The sequence below is a fragment of the Olea europaea genome, chromosome 10 (assembly GCF_002742605.1).
Source record: "Olea europaea var. sylvestris chromosome 10, O_europaea_v1, whole genome shotgun sequence".
Taxonomy (NCBI): domain Eukaryota; kingdom Viridiplantae; phylum Streptophyta; class Magnoliopsida; order Lamiales; family Oleaceae; genus Olea; species Olea europaea.
Window position 1 is genome coordinate 6,779,714 of NC_036246.1, and position 20,129 is coordinate 6,799,842.

At 33.8% G+C, this 20,129-nt stretch overlaps 1 protein-coding gene and 1 long non-coding RNA gene across 2 annotated transcripts; one reads left to right on the forward strand and one right to left on the reverse strand.

The window, feature by feature from the left end:
* Window positions 1-498: 498 nt before the first annotated feature.
* LOC111401042 lies at window positions 499-1,677 on the reverse strand. The gene is made up of 2 exons (XR_002703913.1): window positions 861-1,677; window positions 499-671 (listed from the first exon to the last, which is right to left on the reverse strand). It is a non-coding gene; the product is annotated as an uncharacterized LOC111401042 (long non-coding RNA).
* A 14,562-nt stretch (window positions 1,678-16,239) lies between these two features.
* LOC111401043 (3-ketoacyl-CoA synthase 6-like) lies at window positions 16,240-18,001 on the forward strand. The gene has a single exon (XM_023028574.1). It carries the CDS (start codon window positions 16,377-16,379, stop codon window positions 17,841-17,843), a length of 1,467 nt encoding a protein of 488 aa, XP_022884342.1. The 5' UTR covers window positions 16,240-16,376; the 3' UTR covers window positions 17,844-18,001.
* The last annotated feature ends 2,128 nt before the right edge of the window (window positions 18,002-20,129 follow it).

The window sequence follows — 20,129 nt, forward strand, 5'->3', positions numbered from 1 at the left end:
ACCTGTCTTACTATATTATCAGATAAGTATAATATAACAGAACTATATCTCATTTCATTCATATCTAGAATTTCATCGAGCTTAGCTTTCAATTTAGAAGAAAAAGTTTTAAAATCATTCAAAACTTTAGCAATCCTTTGTTGGACCAATATGACCCTCATTTTCTACTTCCAGATGGAGTAGTCCCCCTTTCTATCGAATGTGATAATTCGACCTTCATTGCAGGTTATGTAAAAGGGTGGCTATTATCGTAGACATAAGTAATTTTTAATTTGAAAGAACATTTAAGTTGTAGAAAAAGTTTTTGCAATTTGAGACAAGCTCATCTCAGAATGAAAAAACAATAGTAATATAATACGTACAAATTGAAACAGTAACATGAAGGATCAATTTCAAAGTTATCACAAATGGTACCAAACACTCGGATTGAAAAAAAAAAATTTAATTGTGCTCTTATTACAATAAAACAATTTAATCAGATTCTTGAACAAACTGAACTATAGTAATCCAACAAATTCACATATTACATTTAAATCATCCAAATCTGTTATTGAGAAAAAATGTTTAGAATAGTCTCACCAAAACACTATGTATAACAGTATTTAAAATTCCAATTCATCTTTACCAAACCCTAGCCTCCAAGATCCTCATTTCGGATCTGTATTCAAAAACTGCACAGATCAAAGAAACAAATCAATACGAAAGGAAAAGTCAGATTAGATTTCAGAGATGCCTTACCCACACCTTACGAGGCTTTGATATCAATTTTGTTAGGATTTCATGCACTAAAATAGATAGAAAGTAAATCACCGAAAAATAAACTCGTACAAAACGGTAATATCAACATAAGAAATGGTCACCTAGTTCGGCAACGCCTAATCTGGGGACTCAGAGCTAAAGGGCCCGTCACTATGTACAAAGAACCGCCCAAGAAAGAGTTTGAGATTAGAGTACAACAATCAGACCCAACACACTGTCACTGATCTACATAGATCTCAAGAAAAGCAACCCCTAATCGACTCAAAACTATAACAACTATAGCCAAAACTCTATATAGTTTAATCAACTATAAGAACACTGAAAACTTCCGCAGATGATAACTATACATAGTCACGAACCAAATCTGACTACACACTACACCAAAAAGTCAGAAATCAGAAACTAGATTCAATTTACAATGAATACCACCGATCTTGAACAGGTGAGGTTACACAAGAGTTTAGAGGTTGAAAGAATGAATGAATGAAAATCAATCAGACGGGGCCAGTTCAAGAGTCTAAAATATGCCTTTAAGCCACAGCCGTTAGATCCACGTCAACGATCCAAATCAGCCACAAGAAACACAGATCCAAATCACCATAAATCAACTAACAGATTTATGCTAAGTGGTTACACCAAGGAAAAAAGTTTTTCCACTTTTGAAAACCAATTTGGAAAACACATTTTACAATGCCCGAATGTTGGTTGGCTCTGTAAATGCTTCTGGGAAGTTGAGGAACTGCTTGCATTTTGATGAGTTTGCATTTGATGAGCCAGAGAGGCCAGTTGCTGCTGGAGTTGAATTTGTGATTTATGGGTAAGTTTAAGAGAAATTGGGTTTTGTATTTTGCATTTCTGATATTGATTTATGGTTTTATAGAGACGACAGTGGTGAATGGTGGTGGGGAAAGAGAAAAACGAAGAGAAAGTGAATTTTTTTTTTTTTTTAGTTTTTGAATTTTGATTATTTATTTGCGATATATTTGTATTTTTTTAAAAAAAATAAAATAAAATTGGGACTATTGTTATAATTAGTTCTTTATTTTTCTTTTTGTTTTATTTGAATATGATGATGTATTAGTCATTTCACATTTTTTTATTGAGATTATGGAGTGCACGAGGGTATTCCACACTAAAAGTTTCAAATATGAACATTTTGTGCTATTTTCAAAATGTAAGAAATTTCCTGCAGCATGCCCAATAGATAGGGAATTTTGTGCTATTTAACCTCTTAATTTTTGTTTGATATGTTTCTATTGTTGTTGCTTCTATGTCTCATAGGAGAATTTGTTGAGAAAGATACCTTAATTGATATTTGAAAACAAATTTCTTAAAGAGCTTCCTCTTTGAAAATGCTTTCATAGGAAGTAATATCATGTTAGTTCCTCTAAAGACTAAAAGTTTTTCGACTAAAAGATTCACTTATATAAAATTAACTTAGTGGATTCAAAAGCAATTATGAATCTCAAAAATTTCTTTTGACTTTTCAAAAATCGTACAAACAGGCTCTAAGAATTAACTCAAGTAATGCTTCATAGAAAAATGTAGTGAGTGAAAAAGATCGAATCAAGATTTGATAGTAAATAAAAAAGTAAGTTGGAGTAAATTGGTCACATCTTGATGTGGAACCAACCGATTCTTGTCACGATTTAACGGTTGCATTAATTTTTTTTTTAAGGGTAATTAGCACAAAACGTCCTTACCTTTCAATGTTATTGTGCAAAACGTCCATACCTTTCATTTTTTGACATTTTTACCTTTATCTTCACCATTTATTGCAAAAATCATCTTTTTTATCAAAATTTTCATGTGAAATGACAAATATATTCCTTATTTAAATAAAACCACAGAAAAGAAAAGAAAAGTTAAACAAAAAATTGTAATCATACTCCCAAACTTTTTTAAAAAGTGCAAATATGTCCAAATAAATTATTAAAAGGGTAATTAGCATAAAACATCCCTACATTTTATTATTATTGTGCAAAACTTTCATACTTTTCATTTTTTGATATTTTCACTTTTATTTTTATATTTCATTGCAAAAATCATTATTTTCATTCATTTTCTCAATTAAAAGCTGTAAAATGATAAAAATATTGTCCTCTTTACATAAAGAAAAATAAAGAACAAATTGCAGCTATACTCTCAAAATTTTCAAAAATAAAAATAAATAAATTTAAAAAAATAAGTGATTAAAAAAATCACTTTTTATAAATTATTTATTTGGAATTTATTTGTACTTTTTTGAAAATTTTGGAAATACAGTTGCAATTTTTTCTTTATTTTTCTTTTTTATTTTTGTTTATTTAAAAAGAAATGTATATTTATAATTTTATAGCTTTTAATTAAGAAAATAGATGAAAATAACGATTTTCATAATAAAATATGAAATAGGGGTGAAAATGTCAAAAAATAAAAGGTATGGATGTTTTGCACAATAATGAAAGGTATTGACGTTTTGTGCTAATTACTCTTTCAATAATTTATTTGGATTCATTTGCACTTTGTAAAAAATTTTGGGAGTATGATTGCAATTTATTATTTAACTTTTCTTTTCTTTTTTATTGTTTTATTTAAATAAGGGGTATATTTGTTATTTTGCACGAGAAATTTGATGAAAAAGATGATTTCCGCAATAAAATGTGAAGTTAAGGGTAAACTTCCAATAAATGAAAGATATAAACGTTTTGCACAATAATATTGAAAGGTAAGGATATTTGTGTTGATTATCCTTTCTTTTTAATTATAAACTCAAAGTCAGATAATGATTTTTACCAGAATTGGTATATTGTTGATGATGAATTGGAAGTCTAGACTCACCGGGGAGTTGTTTGGTCAAAGATGTATCTTTGGATACTAAAACTTTGTTCCAATATAATTTTCTAATAATTTAAGAAGTTATTTTAACGGAAAAATATGTTGAAATTATAGTCTTAACAATTTATATAAGATTTCAAACCATTGATATTAGTATAGTCGGGCATGGATTTGGGTTGGGTGGATTTTTTACCCAATTCAAACTCAACCCAACATGATCGGTTCATTAAAAATCAACCCAACCCCATTGTAAATGTTGACTTTTTATTTGACTTAATAATCTGTAGTAACGATTCATTGCACCGAGTCTTTGATGCATACAATGTATTTTCTTCCAATATTGTGTTTGATGTATCAATTCTTTATTCCACACAATAGATGAAGTCTTCCCTTCACCTTCGAATGTAGCTTATAGATAGGCATTGGAAGAATTCAAGAACAAGATTTTTTGAAAGGAGATATCTTTCAATACTATTTTGTGTTTTCACTATATTGTCTAGTATAATCTATCGTTTTATCTACATTTATATTTTTCTATGATGACTAATAAAAAATTAGTTGAATAACTTTCAACAGGCTTTGGTCCAACTTTCTTTTCTTATTACCTAGTATAGACCTTTAACCAAACATTTTCAAAATGCATAGGCTCAGCATAGCTGGAATTAAGCTTGTTTAGTTAAAGGGAAAATTACCTAGAAACCTAGGTTTAAAGACTAGTTTTCAAGAATAAAGGAGATTAACTTTCATTTCAAAAGTCTGGTGGTAAATAAAAATTATTTAATGAATTAATACAGATTTATTAATAAAAAGCGTTTATGTACCCTAGCCACCCACGCTAATTAGTCTTTTCTCTCTCCTCTACCTTCTCCATCGGCTTCTCTTCCTCTCTAGTTACCGTCACCGAAGTTCGTCGCAACAACGCTCACATGAACGACTGTTGGTAGTAGTTCTGGTGAATGGATCCACCGAGGGAATTTTCCATCAAAAGCACTGCTGTCCGCGATTCGTAACTCAACTTCTTCGAATTTTCAGATCTACGATCCAGAATCACCGCTCCATTTTCAGGTACTACGTATTCACAATTGCTTGATCTTTTATCCACCGTGAGGTCTGGTCATTTGGACACACGTTAATCCCTGTATCATCTTCATCCCTCATCCCAAAAAAGTGACACTAGCCCCATTTCTACAATCATCTTCTTCTACCTTGGACTCCCTGCTATGATTGATTACACTTTGTCTATGTATGGTGTTTTGGAGCTTTTAAGTTACTTTGTTCTGTTGGTTGTAAAAAGTTTCTATTTTCCTAATATTGTTTCTGAATGTATTAGTACTAATAGTGGAGCATAAGTCAGGGAGTTAAAGTCTCAAAAATTCCTTATTTGAATGAATTTGTTGAGGACGATTAAGGCCAAAAACGGAGATATTGACTATCGATGTAAAGCCAGGCTGCGGACCTCGTGTTTGTAATTGATGATAAGCCACATAATATTTTTGATCCTAGTGAACATCATTGTGAGCCTGAGTTAAGAGTTATTGGTTTCCCAAGAAGGTATGCCAATCACCAAGGAGCTGGGGAACTGAGGTGATTTGAAGCTCATGTTTGAAGTTAAGTTCTCTACGAGAATGACACCCGAGCAACCCAAGCGTGCTTTAGGAGGTTGATGATACAATTTTCGTAGACCCGACTGTTGTACTTTTATTTTTATTTTTTTTCGCGTCTTTTGACTACTTACTTCTTTTGCATTCTTGTTTCTGTTCATGTGAAAATTCCCTTGTTAGATATCTAATTGTAAGCAGCAAAAGAGACGATTGAGTTATCCATTGAGCAAATAGGAAAAAAAGTTTCTTTTTCCCATTTTTGTTTCAGAATGTGTTAGTACTGATAGTGACACATAAGTTTGGGAGTTAGAGTTGTGGTACATTGGTGGTTAAGGTAATTAATGATAGTCAAAGGCCGAAATAATAAAAGAGTTGCTCTGCAACATTTTGCTGTGATGGTTGCTGGACAACCAAAATTGTGGACAAAAATAAAATATGTGTTCTTATGTAGTCAATATGGTCATGTTCAATTTGAGAAAGTTTACTGTGTCAAGAGGACATATTTAAAATCTGCTAGCCCATTTATGGGCGTGAATTTGAGTTGAAGGTGGTAGTGGTAGTGCATTGGAGGTGATGGTGGGATGACCAGTGGTGAATTGTAGAGCTAGTTTGAGGAGCGTGCAGATTTCTTTGTGGTGACCTTACCAAATTTGTACTTATTGTGACTTGATTAAATACCATCACAGTTAAGGTTGTGACCATTCCGTGTTAATTGTGACTGGTTGTGACCACTGTTTTAATTGTGATCGATTGTGATTGACTTGGCCACAAACAGTCACACTGAAGATAAATTTGGTCACAAGCAGTCACATTGAAGATATATTTGGTCACAGTTAGTCACATCTTGTGATTGTGCCTCTTTCTGAGCCATTAGGTGCAACCGTACAGGTGCAAATGATGGAATAATGGGTTAGAGGTGGTGGTGTTATGTTGGTGGTGGTGGTATCAATGGTGGTGTTGGTGGTCGTGACTATTTATATATTAATGTGAGTCTATATGATAAGTATATCTTAATATATAAAAAAGAACACATTTATTATTATTATTATTATTATTATTATTATTATTATTATTATTATTATTATTATTATAATATTGATGTTCGAACTACAATTTTTGTAAGATTTGTGTTTTTTGGATTATAATAAAGGATATATTTTGAGTGTGTAGTTAATTTGGAAATAAGAGAGTGTTGAGTGCATTAAAATGAGGAAAGAAAAATATTGAAATAAGTCATCACAAATCACAAATTTTATAGGTCACAATTTCTTTATCGGTCACAAATTATCAAATTAATAGGCAGCGTGTTACTTTTGAGTCACAAGTCGCAAATTTTACAAGTCACAACTTATTTCACGATTACAGATTATCAAATTAATTGGTTACAAGTTATTTTTCGATCACAAATTATCGAATTATTTGACCACAGCTTAATAAATTGCGAGTCACAATTTCACATTTTTCAGGTCACATCATTTATTGATCATGGTTATCAATTTTATCGGTCACAAATTATCAAATTATTCATACTGGACACTCTTTACCCCATTTAACCTATTCCCCGGTCCCACCCCAACCAAAATGTCGCACCACCAACCTGGAAATAAGCAAACCACCAACAACAAAATTATCACCACTATCACTGACACTGCAACGTTAAACAACTCTCATCCATTTCTTTCATCACAATCATGTCAACTCCATTTTACCTATCAGATAAATCTATTGACAACAAAACTTGGGGTGCCTACAAGCTACAGTGCTCGATGCAAAAATTATACCAAGCACACGACCAAATGCTCTCAAAAGGTATTCACGGTGGGTTCAACTTTCAAGCTAGCTACTGTTCTGCACTTCTAGCATAGGGATGCAATTTAGCAAGGTTAACAACGTTTTTAAAATCTAGGAACTTGATTTCTTTTACAACTTTACAAAACCAGAGCCGAAATTTCTTTTACAACGTTACAAAATCAGGCCAGCGAGGTGGCAACTGTAGCGCTGCGATGCGGCTGTAGCGCGTGGCTCCTTGCATACAAAGCTGCTGCTGCGGTGACTACTGTAGCTCGTAGAGACCGGTGCACCGTGCACAGTGCAATAGCTGCAGTGACTTCGCCCATGAGGCTCGACTACGTCTTCCGGCAGCATCTTCTCCTCTTCCAAGGGTGATTTATCGGTGGTGTTTTCCACATGTGAGAGAGAGAATGAGATGAGAGAGAAGATAGAAATGAAATAAGTAATTACAATTTCAAAGTGATATTTGGTGAGGTAGAGCGGGATGGGCCGATGGGGATGGGTAGGTAGATTATTTTAATTTTATATTACTTATTAATATTAAAAATTTGACTTAACACCTGAATTATGAAATAATTTAACAAGATTGTGCGATTTGAAATGTGATTCTTAAATTGTGGCAGTTGTGTTTTTTTCCCTTAGTTAAATATTGGAGTGAATCTGATGTTTGGACTCTAGATAGCAAATGGACTGGGCTAGGCTGGGTCAAATCTAGGCTATTTTTCAGGAAATCGATATCCCAATATGTCCAAGTTTGGTGAAGTTAAAAGTCGGATTTTTAGTAGATTTTGATAAAAGTTAATTAAATGTATAATTGAAGAGTTGTAAATCTCAAAAAATATGTGGTTAAAATTTACTAATGATTTTAATTTATATTTTTATCAACTTTTTAAGATGGAAAAAGCTTCCTGCATAGGCCCCTTTGCACAGGGTCTGTACAGGGACTGACTGTTCAGGCCATGTGCAAAGGGGTTTGTGCAGGTAGCACAGCTTTTTTAAGTTACATCAAATAGGAATTAAATCAGAATGAGTTATGAATCTAGCTAATCTTAGTGCCTGGCTGGTTTTGTGATGGAAAACTCTTGTTGTCGAGGGCCCAGCACCTCCCTTTTGAGATAAGTGGGTTAAGGAGCTGGAGAATATAGTAGGGTGTGAATGTGATAAATGTGCCAAGTTGGTTTTTAATACGTAGCAGTACAGTTTAGTTTAAGGTCTTTTTCCAAATTAATTTGATCTTTAAGCTGTCATTGGGAGAATTAATTTGCCGGCTGGAAATGAACAACTCATGGTTACTTAGCACATGTTTAATTTTGTTAAAAATACGATTTTTCGTAGATTTTAATAAAAATTGATGAAATTTATCATTAAAAAGTTGATAAAAGTTATAGATCAGAACGTGTGTTATTCAAAAATTGATAAAAACTGTGAATCATATAAAGTGTTCGATCAAAAATTAATTTGAGGAAAAAAAAGGTTATAACAAGGGTAGTCCTAATAGTTGTGTGCAGTGGGTAGAAAGGGATAGATCACTTCATTTTTCTTTTAGTCCTATTCTTTCCCTTTTATGTACAAGTGTTACAAAAAAGTTCTCTAGTCAAAAAGATATTTTCCGGGTTTGTTTTATATAATTTTTTTCGATGACGACATTGAGAATTTTGTTAATTACTTACTTAGTTTTCTTGATAATTGATCTGCGATAGAACACCTCTTACCTCTTACTTTTTCCAAGAGAAATTCGAAGCTAAATTGTCCTTTTTTTCCTTGTAAATTTGATGAAGTGGGTGATTTTTCCCAGCCAAAAATGTACTTTTAATTATGTTATGATAAAGTAAAATTCATACTTGAAAAAATGGCTAGTAGATGCCCTTGCGCAGTTGCACTTATAGCAATCACATTGTTTAGGGGAAAAGGCTGCATCCATGATCAAGCACCTTCATCACGTCACATGTTAAGAGATTGAAGAGTTGCTCATTTATGGTTCACATTTCATCTCGTATTTTCCTGAAAATATTTTCTCATTTATGCGTCGTAGAAAATTAAGAATTCTAATTTGTTTCAATTCAAAGAATAGGAATGATGTAGATAGAAATCCTGTATTTTGCAATCGAATCGGTATATCAATACCAATTCGATCCGAGCTCTTGGAATTGGAATAAGTTTGACAGCGAATCAGGAAAGAGAACGGGAATTGAACTCTATGAGATCTAATCTCCCGTTATTCCTCAGTAACTCAGTGGTAGAGCAGTCGGCTGTTAACCGATTGGTCGTAGGTACATATTTATTTACTGAAAATCTACTTAGAAAATATTAGTTCAAACTTAATCTAATTTTTAAATTTTATTTTTTGTTTCCGAACGAACCTCAATCTTTTGGATTAGAATAAGCTCTTGTAATTAGCTATGACAAATAGCAATTAAGTTGTGTGAATGAAGAGATTGATTGAATAGAACTGGTCAAGCATAGTAATGAATCTTTCCAACCTCCAACTCCAACAATCAAATTGACGGGTTGCTTGAAGTGGTCAACTCAATTACTGGTAATCGTGTTCGTATCCAATATAAATTGACGACTCCTTTCAACAGGAAATTAAATAAATACCTACAAAATTTATGAATAATTGCAACTGTGATCCCAAACATTTATCATTTTTTGCCGACTTTATCTAAACTTTTACTTTGTGCTACCCATAATCCCCCAAAACTTTCATTTTATTGCAATAGAAGGACAAATGGATCCATTTGATAGTCAATTGACCAACAATTTTTTTTACGCTTCTGACAATTTTGACTAATTTTAAAGGGGTCATTCTACACGTACAGAAGCTTCTTTACAGAAGCTTTACAGAAATTTAAAAAAAGGACACATGTCGCCAGGGAAAAGGAAAGGCACAGTTGGCGAACGGCTACTTTGGGGAAAAGTGTTGTGTAAATTTAATAAATTATTTATGTTTTTGTCTTAATTGTTGGGCTTATTATGAAATATCAAACGAAGTAGAAATATTACATTCTTAATATCATTTTAAAGTACTCACGTTCTAGTATTTCACGTTGTTAACGGGGTACAAAACGGCCAATCGTAGCAAATGTTATGTGGCGTCAAAATAGGCCGTTCCAAACTAATATTCGAAAATTTCAATAACGAGCTAATTTTAAAAATTATTCGACGATTGTACGCTAATCGAACCCATAAATCTTCTATATCTTTTTGAAACTCATTTCGAGAACTATATCGTAAATATATCGAATGATCGAAATGAATATCGTAAATAGTTAAACGTACGTCTAACGTATGTGTCAAAAAGAATCGTATAACTCGTCTTTTTCTAAATAAAAAATAAAAAATAATCAATTATTTTATTAATATTTATTATTTTTGCGCGACAAATTTCTCAATATAAATCACATCATTTTATTAGGAATTTTTATACGTGGAGTGACGTCAATTTTTTTTTTCTTTTTTACGTAAAAATTCCTATTAAAATTATTATCACTTTATATGGTTTATAAATTGTTATACTAGTTTTTCATTTTGATTACTTCTACATACGAAAAATGTTTATATATAAAAAAAATTGATCATTTTAGTAATTAAATTTTATATGTGGTATGACGTCAATTTTATTATTTTTTGACATAAAAATTCCTAAAAAAATTTTTATAATCAAGATGAAAAAAATTAATTGACGTTCATAATATCTATATATTATTAGAAATTTTTCCACGTCTAAAAAAAACAAAATGATGTAAAATTTGATGTCCAAAAAGAAAAACTATTAATGATTAAAAAAATTTTATTAGAAATTTTTACGTCAAAAAAAAAAAAATATTACATACAACACATAAAATTTCCTAATAAAATGATGTGAATTATATTGAGAAATTTGTCACGCAAAACTAATAATTATTAATAAAATAATTAATTTTTTTTTTTTTAGAAAAAGACGAGTTATACGACTCTTTTTGACATACATGTTTGACGTACGTTTAACTATTTACGATATTCATTTCGATCATTCGATATATTTATGATATAGTTCTCGAAATGAGTTTCAAGAGGATATAGAAAATTTATGGGTTTGACTAGCATACAATCGTCAAATAGTCTTTAAAGTTAGCTTGTTATCGAAATTCTCGAAATATTAGTTTGGAACGACCTACTTTGACGTCGCGTAACATTTGCTACGATTAGCTGTTTTGTATCCCGTTAACGACGTGAAATACTAGGTCGTGAGTGCTTCAAAATGATATTAAGAATATAATATTTCGACTTCGTTTGATATTCCATAATGAGCCCGAAAATTAATACAAAAACATAAATAATTTATTGAATTTATACAACACTTTTCCCCAAAGTAGCCGTCCGCCAACTGTGCCTTGCCTTTTCCCTGACGACACGTGTCCCTTTTTTAAATTTCTGTAAAGCTCCTCTAAAGAAGCTTTTGTACGTGTAGCTTTTTTCATTTTAAAAAGGGTAAAATAGTGACTTCAAAATTACCACATTATAAAGAGAGATAAGAGAGAGACTTTGCCATTGTTGACATATGCGAAGAAGATGGCTGGGATTTGGTGGCGGTGGGGATGGGGGAAAGAAGATGAAGTTGGATGGTGACGGAGTTGGTGTAGGCGTGTAGCGGCTATTTTGCTTGTGTGGCGGCGGGAGGTGGCTGTTTTGCTTTCGTGTAGAGTGGAGTTAGGAAGCGAAGAAGAAGACATTTTTTTTTATTTCTTATCTTATTTTTTGGTTTTTCATTTTTTTTTAATTTTTTTGGTTATTTATTTTTTTATTTAATGTGATAATTCTAAACCTACTATTTTGTCCCTTCTATAATTAGTCAAAATGGGTCAAAAGAGTATAATAAAAGAAAAAAAATTGGTCAATTTACAGTAAAATGAATGAAATCCATCCATCTGGCCCAGGGTGACGACAAAAATGAAAGGTTTGTGATTGTAGGTGATATAAAGTGAAGATTGAGATAAATTTTATAAAAAAAGACAAAGGCTAGAACTGCAACTGCAATTGTCCCTAAAATAAATTTTAAAAAACAATTAATTGAGGAATAGATGTCGAAAAAGACATGTATGATATTGATTAACTGCAAATAATTAATAGCTAACGGAAACATCTTAGAGCATCTCCACTTGTGCTCTAAATTGTAATTTAGATTTTCAAAATGATAGAAAATCTCTCAAACGGAGAGATGTAAAGAAAATGCAAATTACATTTTTCAACAGAAAATGTAAAAAAGATTTAGCCCCCGTTACTCCCTCATTCTCTTTCATTTGTTTCTCTCTTATTTTCAACCACTGAATCTTCCATAAAATAATATTATACGTAAATCAAAAAAATTTCATTCTTTTTCAACCACACATTCTTCAAAAAACACTATTTCAAACATATAATTTGTAAAAAAGGAGAACCAAACGGGAATTAAATTTACATCTTTTTTCAGATTCACTAGAGGTAAAAAGCCACCAATCCACTTGCATTCAATTTTTTAAGATCATCTCATTGGAATGGAATTTGAATTTAGATCCACCATGATATAAATGAGATGCAAAAGTAATTTTGGAGATGTCAATTTTACATCACCATTGGAAATGCTCTCAGGGTTGGTGAATTGTATATAAAAATACTATAAGATACTACTTGTGTATCTTATAACTACTAATGAAAACATCTTATTTATAAATTTCTTGTCAAACATTATTTTTAAGTAAGATTGAGGAATAAAATCATTGAATATGCACCCTGCTTGCAATTCTCAACTGAAGTAATGCCAAATTTTGTATATTAATCAAGTAATTAGCATTTGGTTACCTGAATACCAAATTTAATAACAGATTTTTATAATTAGGTGAAATTAGTTAAGTTAATACATACTATTACTTCCTCTAATTTAGCTTATATTTAAAATAGCATCTACATAAAGGAATTTTGAGCCATTAGACTTGACCAGTATCTCTTTGAATAAATTATACAAAAAATACCAAAATTAAATGCGCCATGATAAAATGTCATTATTGAAAATTACATTCCACCCTACTTTTAAAAATCAATAGTCTAAAATCAAGGTGAAAATTTTATTATTCAAAAATCAGATATTTCATATTTAAATGTTAAATATTATATATACAAATTTTATCTTATACCCTAATTAATTTCCACTCCCCTTTCTCTATCTATGTCTCTCCATACCCATCTCTCTCACATTATAATAGTCCATCTTAGGACAGAGATCAAGAGGCAATTTTCTCTCATCTGGTGCTGGAATCATCGCCTCCCTCGCGGCCGGAGTACCCCTATGCGAGGCGGCTCTATTTGTCGACAACTTAGGGCCACCACCACAAGAAGTGGCTTGTACAAATTGCTATGCGCAGCATGAAGTGGCTCCGTTGCGACGACGCTTTTCCATTGCTCTCTCTCTCTCTCTCTCTCTCTCTCTCTCTCTCTCTTCTCCATTCTCTATTTATCGACGGCGATAGCGTTGCGTGCCACCACTGCACGAAGCGGCTTGTGAAAGTCATCGCACACGGCTCAAAGTGGCACTTACAGGCCACGACACAGCACTATGCTGCAGTGTCCGCGATATTTATGTTGTGGGTTCTTGCTCCGATCCGCTACTTTACTAGAGTTTGGGGTGTTCCTGTTGATGATTGTTGATCTTATGCAAATGGTGATGGTGATGATGATTGTGATAATAGCGATGGTTCAGATTTTGGATCGTGGTATGTCATGGTCGTGTTGGCAGAGATAGTTTGATGGTGTTGATGTTGGGGGCGCTAGTGAGGTTGCGATAGTGCTGGTTATTTTTATTGGATGGATTTCGTTGGTTGTGTTTGTAGTTGCAGGTGGTAGCGACGACAACGACGACAACAGTGGTGGTGGTGGTGGTGGTGGTGATGGTAATTCAATGGTTGTGCTTGGAGTCGTGTGTGGCATAGGGTGCAAAGATAACTGTCTGTGACCAATTATTTGGTTGATAATAACCAGCAAATTGGTTAATTTATGACATAAAAAATGTGATTGTAACTCACAATTTGTTAAATTGTGATCAAGAAATAATATGTGATCAAAAAACTGTTAATTTGTGATTTTATAATAAGTTGTGACTTATAATATTTGTTATTTGTGATTGATAAATAAGTTATGACTTATAATTTTTTTATTTATGACCGTTAAACAAATTATGACCTATAAAATTTTTAAATTATGGCCTTAAAATAATTTGTAACATGTAAAAATATTTATTTGTGACCCAAAAATAATATGTGACTAATTAAATCGTTAATTTGTGACCAAATTGTATAGATCTTAGACCTTAATCTATTAAAATAATAAAATATATAATTAATTAATTAAATCATAAATAAATTTTAATAATTATCTAATTTTTGAAATTTAAAACCATTGTTCTTAGTTTTGAAATGTATAATACTTGATCTCTTAGTTATGAATTTTTCTCATGTCATTATCTATATGAATGTAGGTGTTGCAATTGCATTTAGGCCATGCCAACTCTTTGTTCTTCTTCATTAATTGATTACTGTATCTAATTCCAACTTGGACTGACCCAACCCACAATCTATCGCAAAGTTTATTACCTTGTAAAAGATGGAAATTACAAAAATCCAGGCATTTAAAGATCCTAGTGCAAAAATAAGGTGGGTCAGTTTTCTATTTTGATTTCAGGTTTTAATTTAACAATTACTATTAAATATTAATATTTACCAACCAACCCCACTACCGAAACCCTAATCTTCACATGAGCAAATCATTTCTCGCAGTATCTTTTCTGCTCACTCTCTCCATTCTCTCACCTCACTCTCCGCAACCCACTCCTTTCTCTCTCCAATGGATTAATATTTTGTCTCTCTCTCTCTCTCTCTCTCTCTCTCTCTCTCTCTCTCTACAATATGCCTTCTCTCTCTCGTCTCACGAGTTATCCAGAATCCTCATTTAACTATCCTACCAGGAGATGAGGTGTCGCCACCGGAAGAAGTCATCGAGCAGTGTGATAATGCAATGTAGTTGCAACGCTGTACATGCAATGCTGCAATCTGCAGTTCGACGCTGTGCATGTAACTCTGCATTCTGTCGTTGCCTGGTGGTGCACTTGTCGCAGCGAATAAAAAATTGGTGAGTGGTTTGGGATTTTTTGGTCGTCGGCAGAAGAGAAATTTTGGGGAGGGAGTTTGGTTTTTTTCCGGTGATTTCATTCTCCTCGATTGGATCTACTTAGTCGGAGTGTGGTTTTGGTGAGGTGGAAGTGGAGGTGCGCGGCCAATTTAACTATGTGCGTTGGTGGTGCTATGGTGCAGTGAGGTGTACGGTGGAGGTGGTGGTGCGGTGGTTGGGTGAGTGCAATAGTGGTGTGGTACTATGCGGTGATGTAGTGATGGCTCAGGTGGTGTGGTGTGATGTTGATCGATTGTTATGACGTGATAGGGGTGCAATGGTGGTGATGGGTAGTGTTTGTGACCAAGTGTTGTGGTGGAATTGGATCGGGATCAGGTGTGGTGTTGCGGTGGTGTGGTGCAATCGACGATTGGATAGTGGTGGTTTGTTACCAAAATTGGTGCTGGATGGGACCGGTGATGGGGGTGACCATAAAGTTTGGTCTGTGACCTTAAAATTTGACAATCTGTGACTAAAACAATAATTTGTGACCTCAACGATTTGGTTCATGACATTAAAATTTGACGATCTGTGGCTAAAACAATAATATGCGATCTCAACGATTTGGTCCATGATCTTAAAATTTGATAATCTGTGACTAAAAAAATCTGTGACTTATAAAATTTTCGATTTGTGATCTCGAAATAATCTGTGACCAATTAATTTGATGATATGTTACTGGTAAATAAATCTGTAAATTCTATGACCATTAATTGTTTAACTGTGAGTTTAATATATTTATTTAATAAATAATTTTAATTAATTAAATACAAACTTGAATTTTGAATTTTCAAACTTCTTACCATACTTTTGAAATAGTGTAAAGAATATACCTTAAATATGAATTTTTCCCTTGTAAAAATACTATGTCAACTTAGTAATTGTAATGCAGACTTTATTTATTTTGCAATGACTTGTACGTTATTTGCAAGGGCAAAATTTTGTCGGTAAAGTGTCCAAATTTAAACTTATTTCTATGAGTTTGGGTTCAAATTTTGATAGATACGATTGAGAGCTGTGCTCGAGTCTCTAATAAAGAATGAGAGATCGAACCTTACTCCAATCTCTGTTGTCAGTAAAAAGTAAGTACTTATGTTGCATTTCAACTTATTTCATTTAATCGTTTTACCTGCCTTAATTAATTGCTAGCTGTCATATTCTGAGTCTTTAAATCCCTCTTCTTCTCCATTCATATCCCCCAAATTTATCTTCCTTCTTCTCCCACCACAAAAGATGCCTGAAATGTTGCCAAAGTATGTCAAACTTGGCTACCAATACCTTGTCGATCACATTCTCACCTTTCTGTTCATTCCAATCATGGCGGCCGTTTCCATTCAAATCCTCAAGTTAGGCCCCGAAGAAATTCTCACCATTTGGAACTCACTCCATTTTGATTTTGTCCAAATCTTGTGTTCCTCATTCCTAGTAACTTTAATTGCCACTGTGTACTTCATGTCAAAGCCTCGATCCATATACTTAGTGGATTACGCCTGTTACAAGCCTCCGATCACGAGTAGAGTCCCCTTTTGGACTTTCATGGAGCACTCCAGATTAATCCTCAAAGATAATCCCAAAAGTGTTGAATTCCAAATGAGGATTCTTGAACGATCTGGGCTCGGTGAAGAAACCAGTTTGCCTCCTGCAATCCATTACATACCTCCAAATCCCACCATGGAAGCTGCAAGAGGTGAAGCAGAAGCTGTAATTTTCTCAGCCATTGATACCCTTATGCAGAAAACAAGTATCGAACCAAAAGATATAGACATTCTTATAGTAAATTGTAGCCTGTTTTCTCCAACTCCTTCACTTTCTGCCATGGTTGTGAATAAATACAAACTCAGAAGTAATATAAAGAGCTTCAATCTTTCTGGAATGGGATGTAGTGCTGGTTTGATATCAATTGATTTGGCTCGGGATCTTCTTCAAGTTCATCCAAATTCAAATGCACTTGTTGTCAGCACTGAAATTATTACTCCCAATTATTATCAAGGTTCTGAAAGAGCCATGCTTCTTCCAAATTGTTTGTTTCGCATGGGCGGTGCTGCGATTCTTCTTTCGAACAAAAGGGGTGACAGAAATCGCGCCAAGTACAAATTAGTCCATGTTGTTCGAACCCACAAAGGTGCAGACGATAAGGCCTATAAATGTGTGTACGAGCAAGAAGATCCACAGGGAAAAGTTGGAATTAATCTCTCAAAAGACCTAATGATCATAGCAGGTGAAGCTTTGAAATCAAATATCACGACAATCGGACCATTAGTCCTTCCTGCATCAGAACAACTCCTCTTCTTGTTCATTCTTATAGGCCGGAAAATCTTTAACCCTAAATGGAAACCCTACATTCCTGACTTCAAACAAGCTTTTGAGCACTTCTGTATCCACGCTGGAGGCCGAGCTGTGATCGATGAACTCCAAAAGAACCTCCAGTTGTCAGCCGAGCATGTTGAGGCGTCGAGAATGACGCTGCACAGGTTTGGAAACACGTCGTCCTCTTCACTATGGTATGAATTGAGTTACATTGAGGCTAAAGGGAGGATGAAAAAGGGTGACAGAATTTGGCAGATAGCTTTTGGGAGTGGATTCAAATGCAACAGTGCTGTCTGGAAGTGTAATCGAAGAATCAATACCCCAAATATTGGACCCTGGCAAGATTGCATTGATAGGTATCCAGTGCACATCCCAGAAATTGTAAAGCTCTAATTCTTGATCTTTAGAGCAATAGGTCCATTAAATTACCAGTACTCTTTTCTTCTTCTTCCATTAATTTTGAAATGTTACTGCAAAAATTCTGCACGTTACTGATGTAACGTAAAGCTGTAATTCATTTTTATTTGATATATATATATCATTTGAGGATATGCTTGATAATGTATGATACAAAATTACTGTTCTTGAAAGCAGTGTCTCTGAGTTTTGGCACATTTATTTCTACAGCAAGGGAATATTTCTACTGCTAGTAGACTTTGCTTGCATTATAATTACTGTTCTTCAAAATTACTGTTCTTAAATTAGAAATGTCACATTTATTCCCTTGCTCTAGAACTAAATGTAGACCTTGCTTGCATTATAATTAGTAGGTAAGGTTAATTAGACAGTAACGTATAGTTTTAAAAGAAAAAAGGAAAAAGGAAATGTCACATTTATTCCCTTGCTCATCCATGACTCGTCATGTTTGGTTAGTCGACTAGAGAAGATTATAGAATATTAAAAATGAATGCAATATTGCAAATTTAATGGTGTGATTGAGTCTGGTACTGCAATTACAGGTGTACTGTCGGTTAGGGCAAAATTAGCAAATAAATTATTAATGTGAATGGACAAATGTCATTTATTATGGTAGCGACAGAAGTTCATTAATTGAACGGGACGTTAATTAAATTCTAATAATTAGGCAGTTCTAGTTAGGTAGTTTGAAGTTGGATAGAAATCGAAAACTAGAATAACTATTTAATTATTCTAAATTCACTCTTTTTATTTTAAAAGGTGTTTTAGTAATTGTAAAATCGCCATAGATGTTATAGAAGGCGTTGTTAAAAGCAAAAGCAATCACACTATGAATATAAAGAATTTTAACAAACAACATATGACGTGAAATCATTAGGGAAAAAAAAATGCATCTTCAAATGTCCGATTTAGGGTCTTGGAGTTAGACAAAGCCGTGCTCGAGAATTTAAATTACGTAAAGCAAGATCGTCACAAACTTCAGAACTTCCCAAAAAATAAAACAAAGCAATCACTCAAGAATGAAACGTTTACCACTAGGAACAAAATTAAATTATTTCAGAAAGTATTAATAACTAAAAAAATAATATTATCTTTTTAAAAAATTTGATGAGTAAATTTAGGCTGTAAAAAACAAGGCACCTGAGTCCCAAAAAAAAAACAAAAAAAACAAAAAAAAAACTGCTCTTGCGGGGGAACCTACAATGTCTATAAATTACCCGGTCTCGCAGATTTACATTAGACAGACAGGAAAGAAGCTCAACGTCAGGCAAAAGTTAATTCTAAGATCATAAACATTTGAGACTCAGCAACTATTACAGGACCATACTCAAAATACTGCACAAATTGTCCAAATTAGGGATCAATAGTGACCTTGTGTACTTGGGTTCTGGTACGGACCCTGCTTTGAGTAAACGTTCTCATATGCAGCTTGCTGAGAATTCAAGTCATAATAGGGGTTCTGAGAAGGATTCATGTTTGAATATGCACTGTTGCGTGTTGTCACACATGTCCTATCCACCTGGGTCAATGGCCCACTCATCCTCATCCACGTGGCATTCCTGTCGAGGTGGGTTATTTCTGAAGTGCTTCAAGCCGAGGTCCATCCGCCGAGGCTCCTCGATCCGATGTCCGCGGGTTTGCCGAAGTCCAACTACCGAGGCTCATGACCCGAAGCATGGAACCTGTTGAATGTAGCTGAGGTCCTCAAGTGGAAGTATTTGTCAAATGGTCGAAACCCCGAAACTGATGCACAAGCCTCTTAACCACAAGGAACTACCTCCACAGTCACTTCTCCCAAGAGATCGCCTGCTCAGAGATCTTATTCGAATGATTGATGAAACGTTTGTCACAAACATAAAGGTCAAGTCTTGTCACTAGTATGGAGGACCTGCGTAAGCAATAAATGCGCCGTAAGCTAGCAAGTCAAGTCCCATACCTAAGAAAAGACGTTTGAACTAAAGAGATGAGTCCACGTGCCACTTCATCCAAGGGCTCACATTTCATATGTGTCACTATAAATACTTCCATTGTGTAATGTCAAAGGCTAATGCAAGAATCAATACTAAAGACTACATTTCCTCAACTCTCTCTTATTTTACTTGCAATACACAAATCGAGTTTATACACTTTTACATGTACATTTACGAGCACCGGTTGGTAATTATTGTACAATCGGATTACGAATAACCCACCGAATTCCGAACGTCACCGTCCCGCGTCGTTGGGTTACTCCCACGCCCTTTTGAACCGCTCGTTTTAGAC